This window comes from Diadema antillarum, unplaced genomic scaffold (assembly GCF_040938485.1).
Source record: "Diadema antillarum isolate AM-2024a unplaced genomic scaffold, OU_Dant_1.0 seq00000768_RagTag, whole genome shotgun sequence".
NCBI classification, from domain to species: domain Eukaryota; kingdom Metazoa; phylum Echinodermata; class Echinoidea; order Diadematoida; family Diadematidae; genus Diadema; species Diadema antillarum.
Genome location: NW_027271658.1, coordinates 2,448,359 through 2,464,333, shown reverse-complemented (window position 1 = coordinate 2,464,333; position 15,975 = coordinate 2,448,359). Strand labels below are relative to the sequence as shown.

At 38.8% G+C, this 15,975-nt stretch overlaps 1 protein-coding gene and 1 non-coding gene across 2 annotated transcripts; one reads left to right on the top strand and one right to left on the bottom strand.

The window, feature by feature from the left end:
• Positions 1-248: 248 nt before the first annotated feature.
• On the bottom strand, positions 249-15,750 carry LOC139738782 (tubulin alpha-1A chain-like). Its single transcript, XM_071649420.1, has 4 exons — positions 14,337-15,750; positions 5,643-5,874; positions 4,752-4,900; positions 249-3,491 (listed from the first exon to the last, which is right to left on the bottom strand). The coding sequence occupies exons 1-4, from the start codon at positions 14,337-14,339 to the stop codon at positions 2,511-2,513; spliced, it is 1,365 nt and encodes a 454-aa protein (XP_071505521.1). The 5' UTR covers positions 14,340-15,750; the 3' UTR covers positions 249-2,510.
• Trnas-gga (transfer RNA serine (anticodon GGA)) lies at positions 3,818-3,892 on the top strand. Its single transcript has one exon. It is a non-coding gene; the product is annotated as a tRNA-Ser (tRNA).
• Positions 15,751-15,975: the final 225 nt, after the last annotated feature.

Below are 15,975 nucleotides of genomic sequence, written 5' to 3'. Positions count from 1 at the left end.
ATATCTTTTTTTTTCGTCCATCTTTCACGCCGCATCTCTCACCCCTCACTAATGATTAAATGTGTGATCCGCATTATTATCCTGTTCTTGTTTCTCCAGGTCAAGCAAATTTCAATGTTGATAGGTTATTTCCATACATCTTGCTATACACCTTTTGTTGACATGATAACATTATGGTTCACTTTAATCCATCACCCATGGTAACAACTGAGAGTTATTGCTGTAGATATACGACAAGTGTGTCACTTTAACTCGTTTGAATTTAATTCAACATATTCAAAAACGGCAAATTGAATTCATAGGCCATGTAGTCGGTATAGTGATACCTAAGGTACTTACAAAACTTATATACAATAAACTGTCACATAACACAATTCACAAATTTTAAATGCAATTTACGTTGTGGAAGCGTAAGTTTGCAAAATTTTAAATCAGCATCAGCAGTAAGTAAAGTGTATAGTTACCTGCTTTCATACACTTATCGTTCACAAGTATTTATACCCACAACAACGCTTGCTGGAAGTAGGAATCATTTGTTTGTATTTTTAGAGATAATTGGTGTACGTCAACTACTCTTACATGACTACATTACATGTTAAACGTGTCCATGAATTAAATCTCAAGTACTGTATTGAATGATTGATATTGCTGCAGCGATAAGAGTGCTGACATGTATTTTAGGAGATAGAAATCCATTAATTGAGAAAGCGTCTTTGTTATTCGATATTACAATTTCAATCATGACTTCAGCATCGCCGCCCGTTTTGCCTGTCTTTACTCTGTATATGTTATACTTGATCGTAAATGAGTCAACATGCTAAAGTTATGTACATGTGTCTTATCTCATGGTCTTCCTCAGGCTTTAAAAAGTAAAACTTGTAATGTGAAGACCATGCTTACGTCTAGACGCTGGGCTGACACATCGTTGGCTACTCCTTGTTTCCTTTGTGTAAAAAAAGAAGAAAGAAATACTAGGCCTACGGATGCTAGAAAACCTACGAGCGCTACAACTTAGTTTGATACTGTCACTGTCACTTAAGGATGCACCGAATAACTTTGTAGCCATCTAATGACATTTGATCTTCCGATAGTAGTCATCCACAAATCATATGCTTCAGTCTGTAATTCTTTGCATGATCAGCATAATTGTACAATCACTACAAGTGCTGTTTCAACAGCAATATATATAACTGCAACGAAAGCACCTTTTCTCTTGCCAATTATTCCTGTATAATGACTATTGTAATGATAATCATAATAATGAAACTGAGTTATGCTTCTGAAATTGTTTAAGCAATCTAACTACTCGTAATAACAGTTCTATTACTACCACTACAGGTGCTATACTACTCCTGCTGCTGCTGCTTCAACGGAATTGTATTTTCAGGATGCATTCCTTTTGTTCTCTTCAGTGCAACATGGTATGTTACTCTGGTTTGTCTACGCTCGAGATGTTACTATAGGTGTGTATGCACGTACTTGAGTGCTGGAAATCAGAGGATTTGATGCAGTCAATCGAAGTGTTTGGGAAAACCCCGCCATTTTGCCTCAGAGACGAGGGCCAACAAACTCCGAGCTTTAGCTTCTGCATAATATATCATCATATCATATACCAGGTGTATCAACTGCCATGGCACAAGTTCCATATTTTTGCATCTGTGAATTAGTCGGCACTACATGTGATGATTTTCATTCCGTCAGACGGACGACACTGTGTGATGTGCATAGGATCGAATAGGTTCTAATTTCTGTAAACAAGTTCTAATTCTTTGCAGTCACAACCGCAAAGGGTACCTTCAAACATTGCAAATATGTTTGAGAAATATAAACGAACAATATTGCACATTTGTATAAATCAGAAGAATAATCGCGTATAACATTTCATTAATACTATTTCAAGTTATTGATCAACTGAAAACGAGATGTCTACTCTTACTTAACAGTAATTTAGCTAAAAACAAATATATAAGGCAACCTCAGTTTCTTTCAGCAATGCCCTCTCATCTTTTACTGCTGAATGCGTAAGGACACACTAGAATGTTCCTTTAAAAAGGAAGACAAGCGAACGAAATTGCAGAATTGTCGGACGTGGAAGACGTGCGAACATTTCCTCCACTAGACCAAAACATGAGCGACAGAATAATACTGTCAAAATTGTGTAAACCTATCCGATATCGTCCCAACTGAAACACAGTTTTTTCACATGAAACAAAGAGGGCGCTCGATGTAATCTGTTTTTAGGAAGTATAATGAACAGATGTAGAGACAACAATAGCATCTATTTATAACTTCTTATTTCGTTACAAACCGAAGTCTGCTCCGCAGGCAGGTGGCTTACGTTGAAACGGTCATTTATTCTCGCTCGTACAAGTTTGTGAATGACACATTTACACGAACAGCTTTTGCTATAAACACAGCACACATACATGCAAATTTAGAATTAGATATCATCCAAATATGACTCTGTCATTTGAACGGAATGGCCTCGAGGGAGTTTGCGTGGATATCAATTATAATTCATCTGCATCTTCTTCCCCGTCACCAGCCGCGGAATCCACGCCAACTTCTTCGTAATCCTTCTCAAGCGCGGCTAGGTCTTCTCTAGCCTCAGCGAACTCGCCCTCTTCCATGCCTTCACTCACGTACCAGTGGACGAAAGCGCGCTTGGCGTACATCAGGTCGAACTTGTGGTCGAGACGAGCCCAAGCCTCCGCGATGGCCGTGGTGTTGCTCAGCATGCACACGGCGCGCTGGACCTTGGCCAGATCGCCGCCGGGCACGACGGTTGGTGGCTGATAGTTGATGCCGACCTTGAAACCAGTTGGGCACCAGTCGACGAACTGGATGTTGCGCTTTGTTTTGATGTGTGCAATGGCGCTATTGACATCCTTCGGCGCTACATCGCCTCGATACAGGAGACAGCAGGCCATGTACTTTCCATGGCGTGGGTCACATTTCACCATCTGGTTGTTAGGCTCGAAGCAGGCATTGGTGATCTCGGCAACGGTCAGCTGCTCATGGTAGGCCTTCTCTGCGGAGATGACAGGGGCATAGGTTGCCAGAGGGAAGTGGATGCGAGGGTATGGTACCAAGTTGGTCTGGAATTCTGTGAGATCAACGTTAAGGGCCCCATCAAATCGCAGTGAAGCAGTAATAGAAGATACAATCTGGCCAATGAGACGATTCAGATTTGTGTACGTTGGGCGCTCGATGTCGAGGTTTCGTCTGCAGATATCGTAGATTGCTTCGTTATCCACCATGAAAGCACAATCGGAATGCTCCAAGGTGTTGTGGGTTGTGAGGACAGAGTTGTAGGGTTCCACGACCGCTGTGGACACCTGAGGCGCAGGATAGATGGCAAACTCCAACTTGGACTTCTTGCCGTAGTCCACAGACAGTCGCTCCATGAGCAAGGAGGCGAAGCCTGACCCAGTACCACCGCCAAAGCTGTGGAAGATGAGGAAACCTTGCAGTCCCGTGCATTGGTCAGCCTGTAAGGAGAAAGAGTCACGTCATATTCATTTGCCTTTTCACATTTTGCTGTTTCAGTGTATGACATGCGTATTCATGTCTACGTTAATTCATGCATCCTCACAGCACTTCCGAAATTTCATTTTGACCGACGAAGTTGACATTAAAATTCATGAAATTCTTCCGTCGAGATGTTTTCATTGCAACTGATCGACAAATTGCCCCATATCGACGTGAATAAGCACTCTGAATTGATCAGTGTATCAATCATCAGTGTATCAAAATTTCATGAATTTGAATAATTACGCAGTACCCGCTGCATGCTATAAGGATTAGAACCAACACTTGCTGTCGGTGGTCTAGTGGAGATGACGCCTGTCCGGAGATCAGGAGGTCGTAGGTTCGAATCCTGCTCGAGTATGTACGCCCAGTGATTTTTTATCATAGCTACTACTAAAATACTACGAGTAATCCATTCAGTGCTTATTCACGTCGATGTAGGGCAATTTGTCAATCAGTTGCAATGAAGTTGACATTAGTCATGATTGGTGATGTAAGCTACACGAGTACTGAAATGATGTCGCTTGCCAATACAATGCTTTCCTCTAGTCAAGTGTAAACTCAATGTCATAAAGCAGTAATATGTTACATATTGTTTTCACTATGTTGGTGATCAAAAACATTCCAATTTGTCAGATGGTAAAATAAAGTTGCCGTGAAATTCTCATTTGGGAATATTTATGCACAATCACAGTCATCGCGTATGAAATGTATTTATGTATCTATTTACCAAAAGATACATGTGCCCTGCGTATATACCACGTGATTTCCCAGACAGCCTCAAACACAAACAAGTAGATTGGTTTTCAGAGACAATTCAAGAGCTAGAGCGAAAGTTTCAAATCTCAAGTTTCCTCTTCTTCAGGCCTACATGATATCTTGAGGGTGTGATTCAATTAGCTAATGAAGGTATAGACATGCAAATGTTCTGTTAAATCACACCAAAGTATGCAAGAATATGACGTGTTACTTTTCACTGAACCCAAGAATAGTATCATATTAATCTATATCAGACATTATAGAAGCGAAAAAAGAGAATTTATTATTTATCCTACTCAGGTCGCTCACCTCTTTGTGAGTAAAAAAAACACACAACAACAACAACAACAACCACAACATCAGTGCTGAATGAATCACAATCCTACTGTTATTTCTTTTTGTATAACTTGGAGAAAATGGAAAGCGCAGCTCTGACATTGATGTTGGAATATCTCACTCACAAGTTTCCTGATCCTGTCCAGAACCATGTCAATTATCTCCCTGCCAACAGTGTAATGACCGCGGGCGTAGTTATTAGCAGCATCTTCCTTGCCTGTGATCAATTGCTCGGGGTGAAAAAGACTGTTGTACCGCCCTCTGCGGACTTCATCTGGAAAACAATGAGAAAATCAACAACAATAATGTATCACCAAGGCTTATCATCACTGCTGGCATTGATATCATCATCACAATGTTACCAGCGTCATCATTCCCCAGAAACATAATACATAAAGGTGAAAAGGATAATTAATGAACAATGTATTGAATACTGGCTTGTATCTGCGAGTAAGAAAAACATTAATTACTATCTACAAAATATTGTAAAAGAAAACTGAAAGAAGACCTGAAATGGCAAGCTAGAATAAAAATGGCTCTGCTCTTTGAAGCGGTCATGAAAAGCCACTGTGAAGAGTATTTGACGTGAAGGAGGTAGATCTCAAGGGTGAACTAATTGGCAGACGCTGACAGAACATGACCGATTCAGGGGCCGCGAAGAATGAACAGTCGGAAAAAAATACAAGAAAAATTTCAGATGCATTGCCTCCTGATCCGACCACGGACACTACGGTCCAAAAAAAAAAAAGATAAGGACAAATCATGTAATATGTATGTAACTCTGTCATACGTTATCATTATAACTGACAACTTCCGACAATGTTGACTCATTGAGGAATTATTTGATTTCTTGAAAAAAAAATTATCAACCAGTCATTGATTGATTGATTGATTGATTGATTGATTGATTGATTGATTGAGGAGTCTACAGTAACCATAGAAAATTATTTCGTGCAGATAATCCCTGTTTTTATAAATCCCTATCAAGCAGTAATGGTTGATTATGCATGACTCACCGACCACAGTGGGTTCGAGGTCGACGAAGACGGCGCGAGGAACATGCTTGCCCGCAGACGTCTCGCTGAAGAATGTACTGAAGGAGGCGTCATCTTTGCTCCCCTCAGCCTTCTTTGGTACCTCTTGCATCATGCCGTCAGGCCCAATACCGTGCTCCAGGCAGTAGAGTTCCCAGCATGCATTGCCGATTTGAACTCCGGCCTGACCAACGTGGACTGAGATGCATTCACGCTGGAATTGAATAGGAAGATATCTGTGTTTTCGTGTAAAGTTTATATGGGAGTGTGTGATCTATTATAACGAACACCTGATAACGTTTGCTTTTTAACTTGTTGATATTCCAAACTTATCTTAGTTCAATTCCAGCAACATACTGAAAAACGGGGGAAAACCGGCCATCATGTAAACATCATGGAAAGCGGGAGAGAGCAGGTAAAGACTGTCATGTCGGGACAAACACACTGTGTGAAATATATGGACACACGCAAACACAAATCAAGTGAGAAGAGGAAAATTCAGAGGAATAAGGAAAATAAACATTGAAATCAGAGGAAGATGTTAAAATACATTGTATCAACATTTCGATTTTAAAGACAGAATTATACACATTCACATTTTTACCCGATTTACGTTACTTTACTTATTTTTCTTTCAACTTAAGAGTCTGTGGCTTTATCATTTCAGTACATAATCGCACATACATGTAAAGACATACGTTAATTAATCATATACATGAATACCATTTTTTCCCTGAGTATAATAAATACTAATTGTTAGAATTTGTAATCTTAATGTCTTAGTGCAAAATTTCCTGATTTGAGCCTTTGCACATGAAAAGATTTGCCAATTTTACTTCTACATTTGTTTTTCCCTTTTCTTTACTCCAACATTACATGCGTTGCACTTTAAGAAATAATCCTGCATGTGGTGCAAGATCAAATATTCATATCCAATGTATGTAAGATCACTTTGTCGAGAGAGATCTGCAAGTTAAGATGTGCGGTTTCTCTTCTCTTAGCGTTCCCATGAAACCGTACTGACTGACACCCGCCGACATTAAGGATGACTCACGTCGATTTCTAATAGAAGGATTGGCTGGCGGAAGGGATGGGGTGGAAATATGTAATGTGAATGTGTGTGTGTATGTGTGTGTGTGTGTGTGTGTGTGTGTGTGTGTGTGTGTGTGTTAAGAATACGAAATCGAGAGTTATCAAGACTTCAAACGTGTACGTTTTCCATTCTCCTCTACGAGCAATGCGCTGCAGCATCTCTGCTCTCAATTCCGTATGGCTCAGCTTCTGAGTGCTCTTACTCATGTGTTCAAGCAGAGTTTGTTCTTCTCTTCCATCAGGCGAAGGACAATATGAGCCTCTCCTAATCAAACTGACGGCAAATTTTGATAACTGAGGCAATTTTGCCTCCCTCTCTATTTACAAGGTGAAGAGGTTTTACACCTTAGCTGTACGCCTTGGCGTTTTACAGATATGAATTCTGTGAGGGATTTGCATTATCAGTGAAAAGCCAGAGAAAGTCCGTAGAGTGATTATGGATGAAATACATGTATGTATCCTCGAAAGGGAAGAGATGATAAAACAGGCAAAAAAGGTGAATGATTAGATAGAAGAGTTAGAAGAGTTAGAAGAAGCGTATTGCTGCAAAGGAAAAAAAAAGAGAACCCATTTTATAGTCTTAGCTCAAGTATTATTTTCAGTACAGGAAAGCATTAGATGCTTTGCTGAGCACTGATTCACATTAACACACAGTGCATTCTATTTATATAGTGTCCAACGTAGATCTAGACGGAGAGGGACAGTAATGAGAATGATTCATGAATTGCTAACCTCACTCCTGTACCATAACGTAACGTCTCGAATCGATACATCTGTTTAAGTCGTGTCTATGTCTCTTGTATCTTCCTCTTCCTTCTTTATATCTAGAAGGTCCATAGACGAGGACCTGTATTACTACCTTATAGTGTATGCAAGGGACACTGCGAGTGTGGGCATAATGCATGACACCATAAAAAGTGACCTTATCTATCGACATTATAGGCATTTCAATAACGGCCAGTGGTGTCATGTATGATTAGTTATGTTACAGCGACACATAATGGGGTGGAGGAGTGATATTATTTTCTGCTGCATTTCAAGCATACACTGTGACGACTCGCGGCGACGTGCACTGTCATGAGACGTACTTTACATGCACCCATGCACGAGGCGTTGCATGCTATTTATCAGATCATTTGAGTACTGTTGACATGAATGTTTCTCAGGTTATGTTTATCGATATATTGATATGGAAATACTTTGCTACTACTTCGCAAGTTATACTCAATGTTTGTTTGTTTGTTTGTTTGATTTATTTTTCTTCCAACACAATTTCATACATAAATCAAAATTATTTTCAGTAATATCACATGGAATATCAGTAAGCAGATTACAAGTACATAATTCAAAGAAGGAAAATTGATGTGTAAATTAATCGTATTACCAATTTTCCAAATAATTATCTGAGAAATTATGCGAAAGAAGGACTGCCACTATAAGCAAAAGCTTGAGCACGTGGCAGCCCAGGGACCTATCTACATAATACAAAAAAAAAAATTATATTGTTTGCGGAATGGAGAAATACTACAAAATATAAAACACTGTAAATACATTATGTTTTTTATATTCCTAGTGCATAGATACGAATAAGAGTAACGTGAAATATGATGATGATGATGATGATGCATGATGATGTTGACAGGGTAATGATGAAGAAAAATGTGATAATGAAGATGAAAGTGATAGTGGTGATGCTGAAGATAATGGGAATGAAATGAAATGATAGACATAGAAACATTGCGTATATTTATTGTAGTTTTAAATCCAATTTACAGGAAAAGAAATGTGATCAAACAAAACAAAATATATATTCAAATGCTATATTCATAGATTGTAATCTGACAGTAATGTAGTTTTCAATCTAGCCTTGAAAGAATATAAAGTTTTACATGATTTAACATAATCTGGGAGTGTATTCCAAAGATTTGATCCATTGTGTCTTATAGATTTTTGTGCAATTAATAATCTGGGATTTACTAAATGACAATTTTGCGAATTACGAGTGGGATATGAATGAACGGTGTAATTCAGTTTAAAGAAATCGTGAAAAATGTTTGGAAGTAAGTTGTTCAAATACTTAAACATAAAAAGCAAAGAATGTAATGTATTTATATCAAATATATTCAGTGTTTTTAACTGATAAAAAAGTGAACTGGTGTGGGCTAAGTATTGTGATCCAATACAGATGCGAATGGCTTTCTTTTGTAGTAAATAAATAGGGTTGAGTTTAGTTTTTGAACTTGTAGCCCACACTAGATTACAATACATAATATATGGTAGGATTAAAGAATTGTAAAGCATAAAAAGAGTATGTTCAGGAAGATAACTTTTCATCTTTGAAAGAACACCTATATTTCTAGAAATACAGGTTGTAACATAACGTATATGATCATTCCAGGTTAGGTTTTCATCAATAAAAATGCCTAAAAACTTAACAGAACTTTTACGTTCAAGAAATACATTATCAATCCTTATGAATGAATCCCAATGAACATTCACATTTATAATTTCAACTATTTACGTGAAGGTAAAAAGAGGGACAAGGAATCATTATGCTGTCAAGCTGTCATATCTCTGTTCTCTGTAGAGATCGCAGTGCTGTTGACTAATGCCTGTATTCGTGATTACCATTTTCTGTGGCTATGTTCAGTAGGTCAGACATCGATGTGAAGCATCTGCGGCTAATAAGGAACCTGTACTGGTATCAGAATGCTGCACTCAGAATAGATAGTGAGACCAGTATCTGGAAAGAGATCAAGGGGAGTTCGACATGGCTTTGCAATATCACTAGATATTTTCTCGCTGAATAGCGAGATGATAATTGTACGCGAAATGAAATGAATGAATTAATGAATGAAATATCTTTTTTTTTGTCTTGTTTTGTGATGTTTTGCTTTGTTTTGTTTTTCTTTGAAATGCCATGGGGGTGCTGTCAAGGGGATCCCAACGCAGCACCGGCCAGCCAGGGGGAGGTGTACAGCACTTAAATGGCCGAAACACTGGTGATCCCTGGTGTGCTGCTGACGACCCATGGCATTTGCGGAGTTAACATCTCTCCGTTTATTATCTATTATCTTCCTATGGAAGAAATGACAGTTTGGGGGCCAAAACGGAAAAATCTAAGATATGTCATTGAATCTGTCCTAGTAGCAGGAAGAAGGGATGCGTTGCAAGCACTCCTGAATAAGTATAGTCATCGAAAGTGAAAAACTGGAAAAACTATCATTAAACCTTGAGAAGACAGAATGTATGGTAGTTTCGAAGAAGAAGACTGCACGCAGTGGAGGGAAATGTAACAAGTTGAAAAATGCTGCTACCTTGAAGGTTTGATCACTGTAGACGGAATGAGGGATGCAGAACTTAAGAGACGAATTGCGCTTGCAAAGGAAAATCCTTTGACAATATAATTCAAGCAGCAGAAATGTGGTTCTTGAGAAGAATGCCCAGAATACTTTGGACTGACAGAATATCAAAATGTAATGAAGAAGTACTCCATACTGGGAAAAGACAGGTGCTGGAAGACCCTTAATCATGTTCATAACAACATACGGACAAGACAGTGGACTGACTGGTACCCTAATGTCACACACGGCCGGATTTCATACCGGGTCCATAAGGAATTAAAACCGTATCGACCCGGTTCGAGCCGTAGAGACCTGCTTTGACCTGCATCGTAACCCGTGTCAATTCCTGATGGATTCCGGGGGCTACGATACGGCGGTGAAAATTTTTTGGTCATGTTCAAAATTTTCTCACGGATTTCAATTCCGTCTTGATATCAGAATTGACCCGGTTCGAACTGCACTGACTCGCATCGAACCGCTGCAGCCCGCAGCGTAAAAACCGTATGGACCCTTGCCGTATACCGCATTGCCTTCATGCAACGAATGATGACAAGGTTTACGGTACGGGTCGAAGCGGGTTGAAACGGGTCGATAGGGGTCGAAAAGGATTCAGTTAAGGAATTTAAAGCGGATTTTTATACGGTTCGATACGGGTCAATAAGGTTTTAATTCCTTATGGACCTGGTTCAAAATCCGGCCGTGTGTGACTGTAGCATAAATTGCCCTCCATTCCGGGACTAATCCGGCTCATTTTTACTCTGATCAAATCCGTTTTGTGACCCGGCCGTGTGTGACTCTAGCATAAGTGGTAACAGTATAACAGTAATCGCACGATATGTTGTGTTTCTGTGTATACATGTTTTTTTTCTCCGATTATGAGGCACCTTAACAATAGAAGCTGCCAGCTTTCAAGTTTCAATTTGATTCCTTTCACCTGAAAAAAAAAGACTAAATAGCAAATTTTTAGTACTGTGGAACAGTATAGACACTTTTATTGTTTCCAAGAGCTTATGTTTTCTTAATGTCATATACCCAGGGCCGGCGGAGAGTTTTCAAAAGTGTGGGGGCCCACTTCCGAGTTTTATGAGCTAACAAACAAAACAAAAAAAAAGAAAAGAAAGAAAGGTCCTCAGCTCATCTCTCCCCTACCATTTCCGGGTTTCTTCAGCTGACAAGCAAAAAAAAAAAAAAAAAAAAAAAAAATAGCGCCACTTACATACTTCCGGGTCAAAAAAGTGTGGGGGCCCCAAAATGATGACACCTTATGTATTCCTTTGTATGGTGCACAAAATGTGTGGGGGCCCGAGCCCCCACGGTCCCTATGGTTCCTCCGGCCATGCCTTCCAAACTGTATCCATTACACGTTGCATATCTGCTTACTTAACGATTGATGATCGTATATAATAATATCAAGTTTTGTTTCTCTTTGTTGAATCGTGATTACCACGAATCCTTCACACCATGAATTCTCCATGGACTTTCTTGTATCAAGTTTCGTCATACTAATAATGTGATATGAGAAACTACAAATTATTGTTGCTAGAGAGAGATTTCAATTCAATTCAAGGTTACAAGACAGCATTCATCTGTGATATGATGGATATAGACGTGCTTGTTGTGGGGGAGGGATGTAAAAAAAAAAGTATTAACCCTAACCTAGCCTCTTGCTTCATTATTTGGCGCGACTGAGTGAATTAAAGTACAGCGATGGGACAAAGCGGGATGGAGAGATTGAGTGGCACTAATGTCCTACAGCCGTAGAGTCAAAGTACATGTACAGAGTGCAACGCTATTATCCCGTTGATTTACCGTCTGGTTTCATTAGAGGTCTCCTGGCTTTTTGGGGACCTACAGATATACAGGGACCCAGATTAAATACCAAGGCTATCGTGTATGATTTTCTTTTTTTAATGTCAACTGCTCACTATATGCTCTCTTTCCTTTTTCCTAACAAAGAAAATGTTGTTCTGGTGCAGAGTACATTATGTCAAGGTATCGTGTAAGTTACTATTTTCACACCAAAATATCCGCAATAAGAAAACCGTCCTTGGTATATCGTGTAAACTCTGATATCCAAATAAGGAAGTGATCAAGGTGAAAACATAAAGAATGATTACGTTAAACAGAAGAGAAGTGTTCACGATATTTGTCAGCTAATCTTGAGAAGATGTGATAAACTGGTTTGGAGGGGTGTCTGAAATACAGTAAATACGACAATCTGTCATCTCAATTCAACAGTCAAATATAGATTTAATTGGAAACACTTGGAACCTCATTGAAATAAAAAAAAATGAAAAGGAGGCAATTGGCAGACAATGAAGAATCAGCAACAATGCACCAAATGGCAGGACAAAATGGAATAAGCAATTCAAAATAGATGGAAGATATCGAAGATACAGGTACAATACGATAGAGGGGACAAAGAGGTGAACAAGTTATGGACGTGGTTCAGAATGTTTTTTTCTGAAGGATGAACTAAAAAGTTAAATTTCCAATCTTTATAGCGGGCAAAGTGCGAGACGCTATTGTGGCGCCGCGGGATATGAATTAGAATGACTTGAGAAGACTGTCTGTGACGGGGAGAGAAGAAGACACCCATCGTGATCATGACGATGAGTCATGGACAGTCATTACCCGTCTCTTTGCGGCAGCCCACCACGCATGCGTCATTTTCGGAATAGAGAGTCCGAGTGATGTATTATAACGACATCTTAGGCAGATCCTAACAATTCATGAAATTACTGCCATCGGGTTCTCACCTCATGTTGCGTAATTATTTTACTCACAAATGCGCATGAAGTTTATTTGCCTCTTCTTAACTTGTGTTCATGTATGTGTGTCTGTGTTTTGGTTAAAAGTAGTTGTTTATATAAAATTATCATCCCACTGGTTTACCAAAACGGTGTTGCTCATGCTGTTGTAACATGTCATTTAAACTGTATAGCTATAAATGTTTTAAAAGAATCTAAAAAGAAAATAACTCAAGCTGTGTAACAGAAAAAAGGAGGAAAATAGGGGTCATTTCATTCATATTAAACTTATATAGATTACTTATCAATTGTAGTTATTAGGAATATGAAGGGTCATATACATGTCCGTGTCTTTAGAAACAATACAGCTGTAAACACTGGTTTACCAAAATGATGTTGTTCATGTTGTTGTAACATGTCATTTAAACAGTACCAGCAAATGTTTCAAGAGAATCTCAAAAACTTAAGCTGTGTAACAGAAAAAAAGCGGAAAGGGGTCATGTTTGTAATAAGTAAATTGCTTTCTTCAGAAAATGTGACAATTATCATTTATATTCAATATATATTGTTTACTTATCAATTGTAATTATTAATGAATATAAAGCGTCATATACATCTCCGTGACTTTAGAAACAATATATCTGTATGAATATGTATATAGAAATACAAATAAGAACTTCCTTATCGGACGGTTGCTAGACATTCGAATAGAAAATCAGATTGGCGAAAGGTACACACCCATACTTGCACACCCATACTTACACACACACACACACACACACACTCACTCACAAAATGAACGGTCCGAGGGCGCGCTCTCAAGCTACGACAAGTATGTGTCTGGCGAACATTATTACAATGTCTGCAGTGCACCCACGACTCAAATGTGCACTAACCACGTCAGCAGATTCTCGCTCATTTGGGAAAACAGTCATGTGATGATTCATCGTGAAAATGTCTGACAAAACGCTGTACACTATAAGGAGATGGGAAAACATGTGATTGATCCCTCATGCAAAGATTAACCAAGGGTTGGAACGCTCCATAAGTACTTAAGTAGAAGGAATAGGAGATGAATAGCCATGATGAAGGTCAGTAGTAAACGCCAAAGAATCAAGTGGTGAGCAAATGCATCAGACTTCTCATAAGTCGTTCCCTTTTTTAAAGATTTGACAAGATCAGAACATCTATAAAACAAATCGAATAGTACATCTCATCTTGAAAGATTTACGTAGACTTGCTTTCTGTTGCTCCTTTTCGCAAAGAGAATATCTCGTTTTGTAAAAATCCAATTGTGTCAATGAAATGGAAAAAATAGATGACAAACCAAGCAACCAAGGACGAAAATACAATAATAAGACACTCCTGTCATGAAATTAGCATTCATGATTCGACTGCCACACCTTCTTGATTATTCAGACTTCAGCGCAGCACACGTGGCCTGCTTCATGGTCTGCACAATACACTACTCAAGGAGTCTCATGACTTACCATATTCGTCTTGTGAAGATATGAAACTCTTGAGATAAAGTACCGGTAGTCACAATCTCACAACTGAACGGAAGAATTAAGCTTGAGTCAAATTTCAATGTAGATTCTGTAGTCTTGATGAAAAAGGTAGTGAATTTCGTTTCTTGTAAAAGGGCGTGGACCGGGGAAACACTGCACAAATCTCACGAAAGCTGCGATGGCACGAGAGACTTGGCGATGAGATGAATCTGAAAAGCCGCGAGCTCCTTTCCTTCCTTTTATAATCAAGAAAAAGGAGAAAATGCGTACGACCGGCGTGGGCGGCATCATCGCGGACGAGTCATCCTCCGTCCGTAGGATTTCTGTTCTCACCCGCTAAACGACACGAGTTCCCTTTACTCATGTTGTCACCGAATAGGGCACTTCACATTCGTCCCATTCAAGTTTTGAAAAGATTTTGATGTCTGGTTTGAAATTCATATGTTAACATTTAAGCTAGAGACTGGGTTACTTGTTTTACCTTGTGGTTACGTTGATTGCTTGAGCTGTGTTACAGCTTTTACCAATAGACAATACAAACCGGCAGGTATATTTCACGAGTAAAACGTAAAATCATACAGGTGCTTCGCGTGTGTGCTCCTTGTAAGAATGCTTGTTTTAGCACCCATGTACAACGGTCTAAATAATCTTACCAAAATATGCAAAGAACGAGAACGTACGCTTTACATTGTGAAGAAACATAAGAAAGCACACATTGGAAAAAATAATGCTTTTTGAACCAGCATTAAGTATGATTTCAGACAACACATAAGAATAGAACAGTTTCATCGTATGAATGGACATGTCTCCATTAGGGTGATGCAGTAACGATACAACCCGAGAGATTTCTCGTCGCGAACACGTGATTAGAACGATTCTGTGAGTACTGAATGTAATGACCCTGTCAATATTGCGGGCTTCATGTAGACTCACCCATAAGTCATATCGTCGTGTATTTTGGGGTAAAGGAACATTTACCTCTCATAAGAAGGTTGATTTGGCTGTAATTCATTTCAATGACAACTCCTGGTTAGATTGTTTGTTAGTTTGCTTGTTTGTTTGTGTTTTTAGGGATGATATTGTTATATCTCCAGTAAGAAATCGCCTGCCAGGTAGATATTATCTCTAAAACACTGTAATAGCTAAAGAGCAAAATGTGATCAGTTGCTATCCGTATGATGTCCACTTTTTTCACGACAATGCCGAAAAGCAATTGTTCATACTGGTCACTTTATATAGAATGTTAATCATCAATGTGTTACCTACGCTATCACAATATCATTGATATGAGGATACAGTCGTTACAAGGAGGCTGTTCGAAGCAAAATCCAACAAGAAGTACAACTTTTTATTCTAATTTATCATTATCTATTTGACCAGGAAAGAACAATACAGTACACTGTAAAAAATGCGACATGCGACATGTTTATGAACTAAACACAGTGTTAAAAATATAAACACTTTGTTTAACATCTAAACACCCGGTGTGTATAGCACGTTTAAAGTATTGAGAGTTAAAGTGTTTAGCTTGGAGTGTTTAGTTCGAGTGTTTATTCTGGTCACGCTATGTTAATCTCAATATGTCCATATATATATGTATAAGTGTTGGAAATGGTGTGTA

Excerpts from the sequence above, each read along its gene's own strand:
- LOC139738782 (XM_071649420.1), bottom strand. Across the intron at positions 4,901-5,642 it reads CCTCGAACCCACTGTGGTCG|ATGAAGTCCGCAGAGGGCGG; the intron begins GTGAGTCATGCA and ends ATTGTTTTCCAG. Across the intron at positions 3,492-4,751 it reads TGGACAGGATCAGGAAACTT|GCTGACCAATGCACGGGACT; the intron begins GTGAGTGAGATA and ends TTCTCCTTACAG.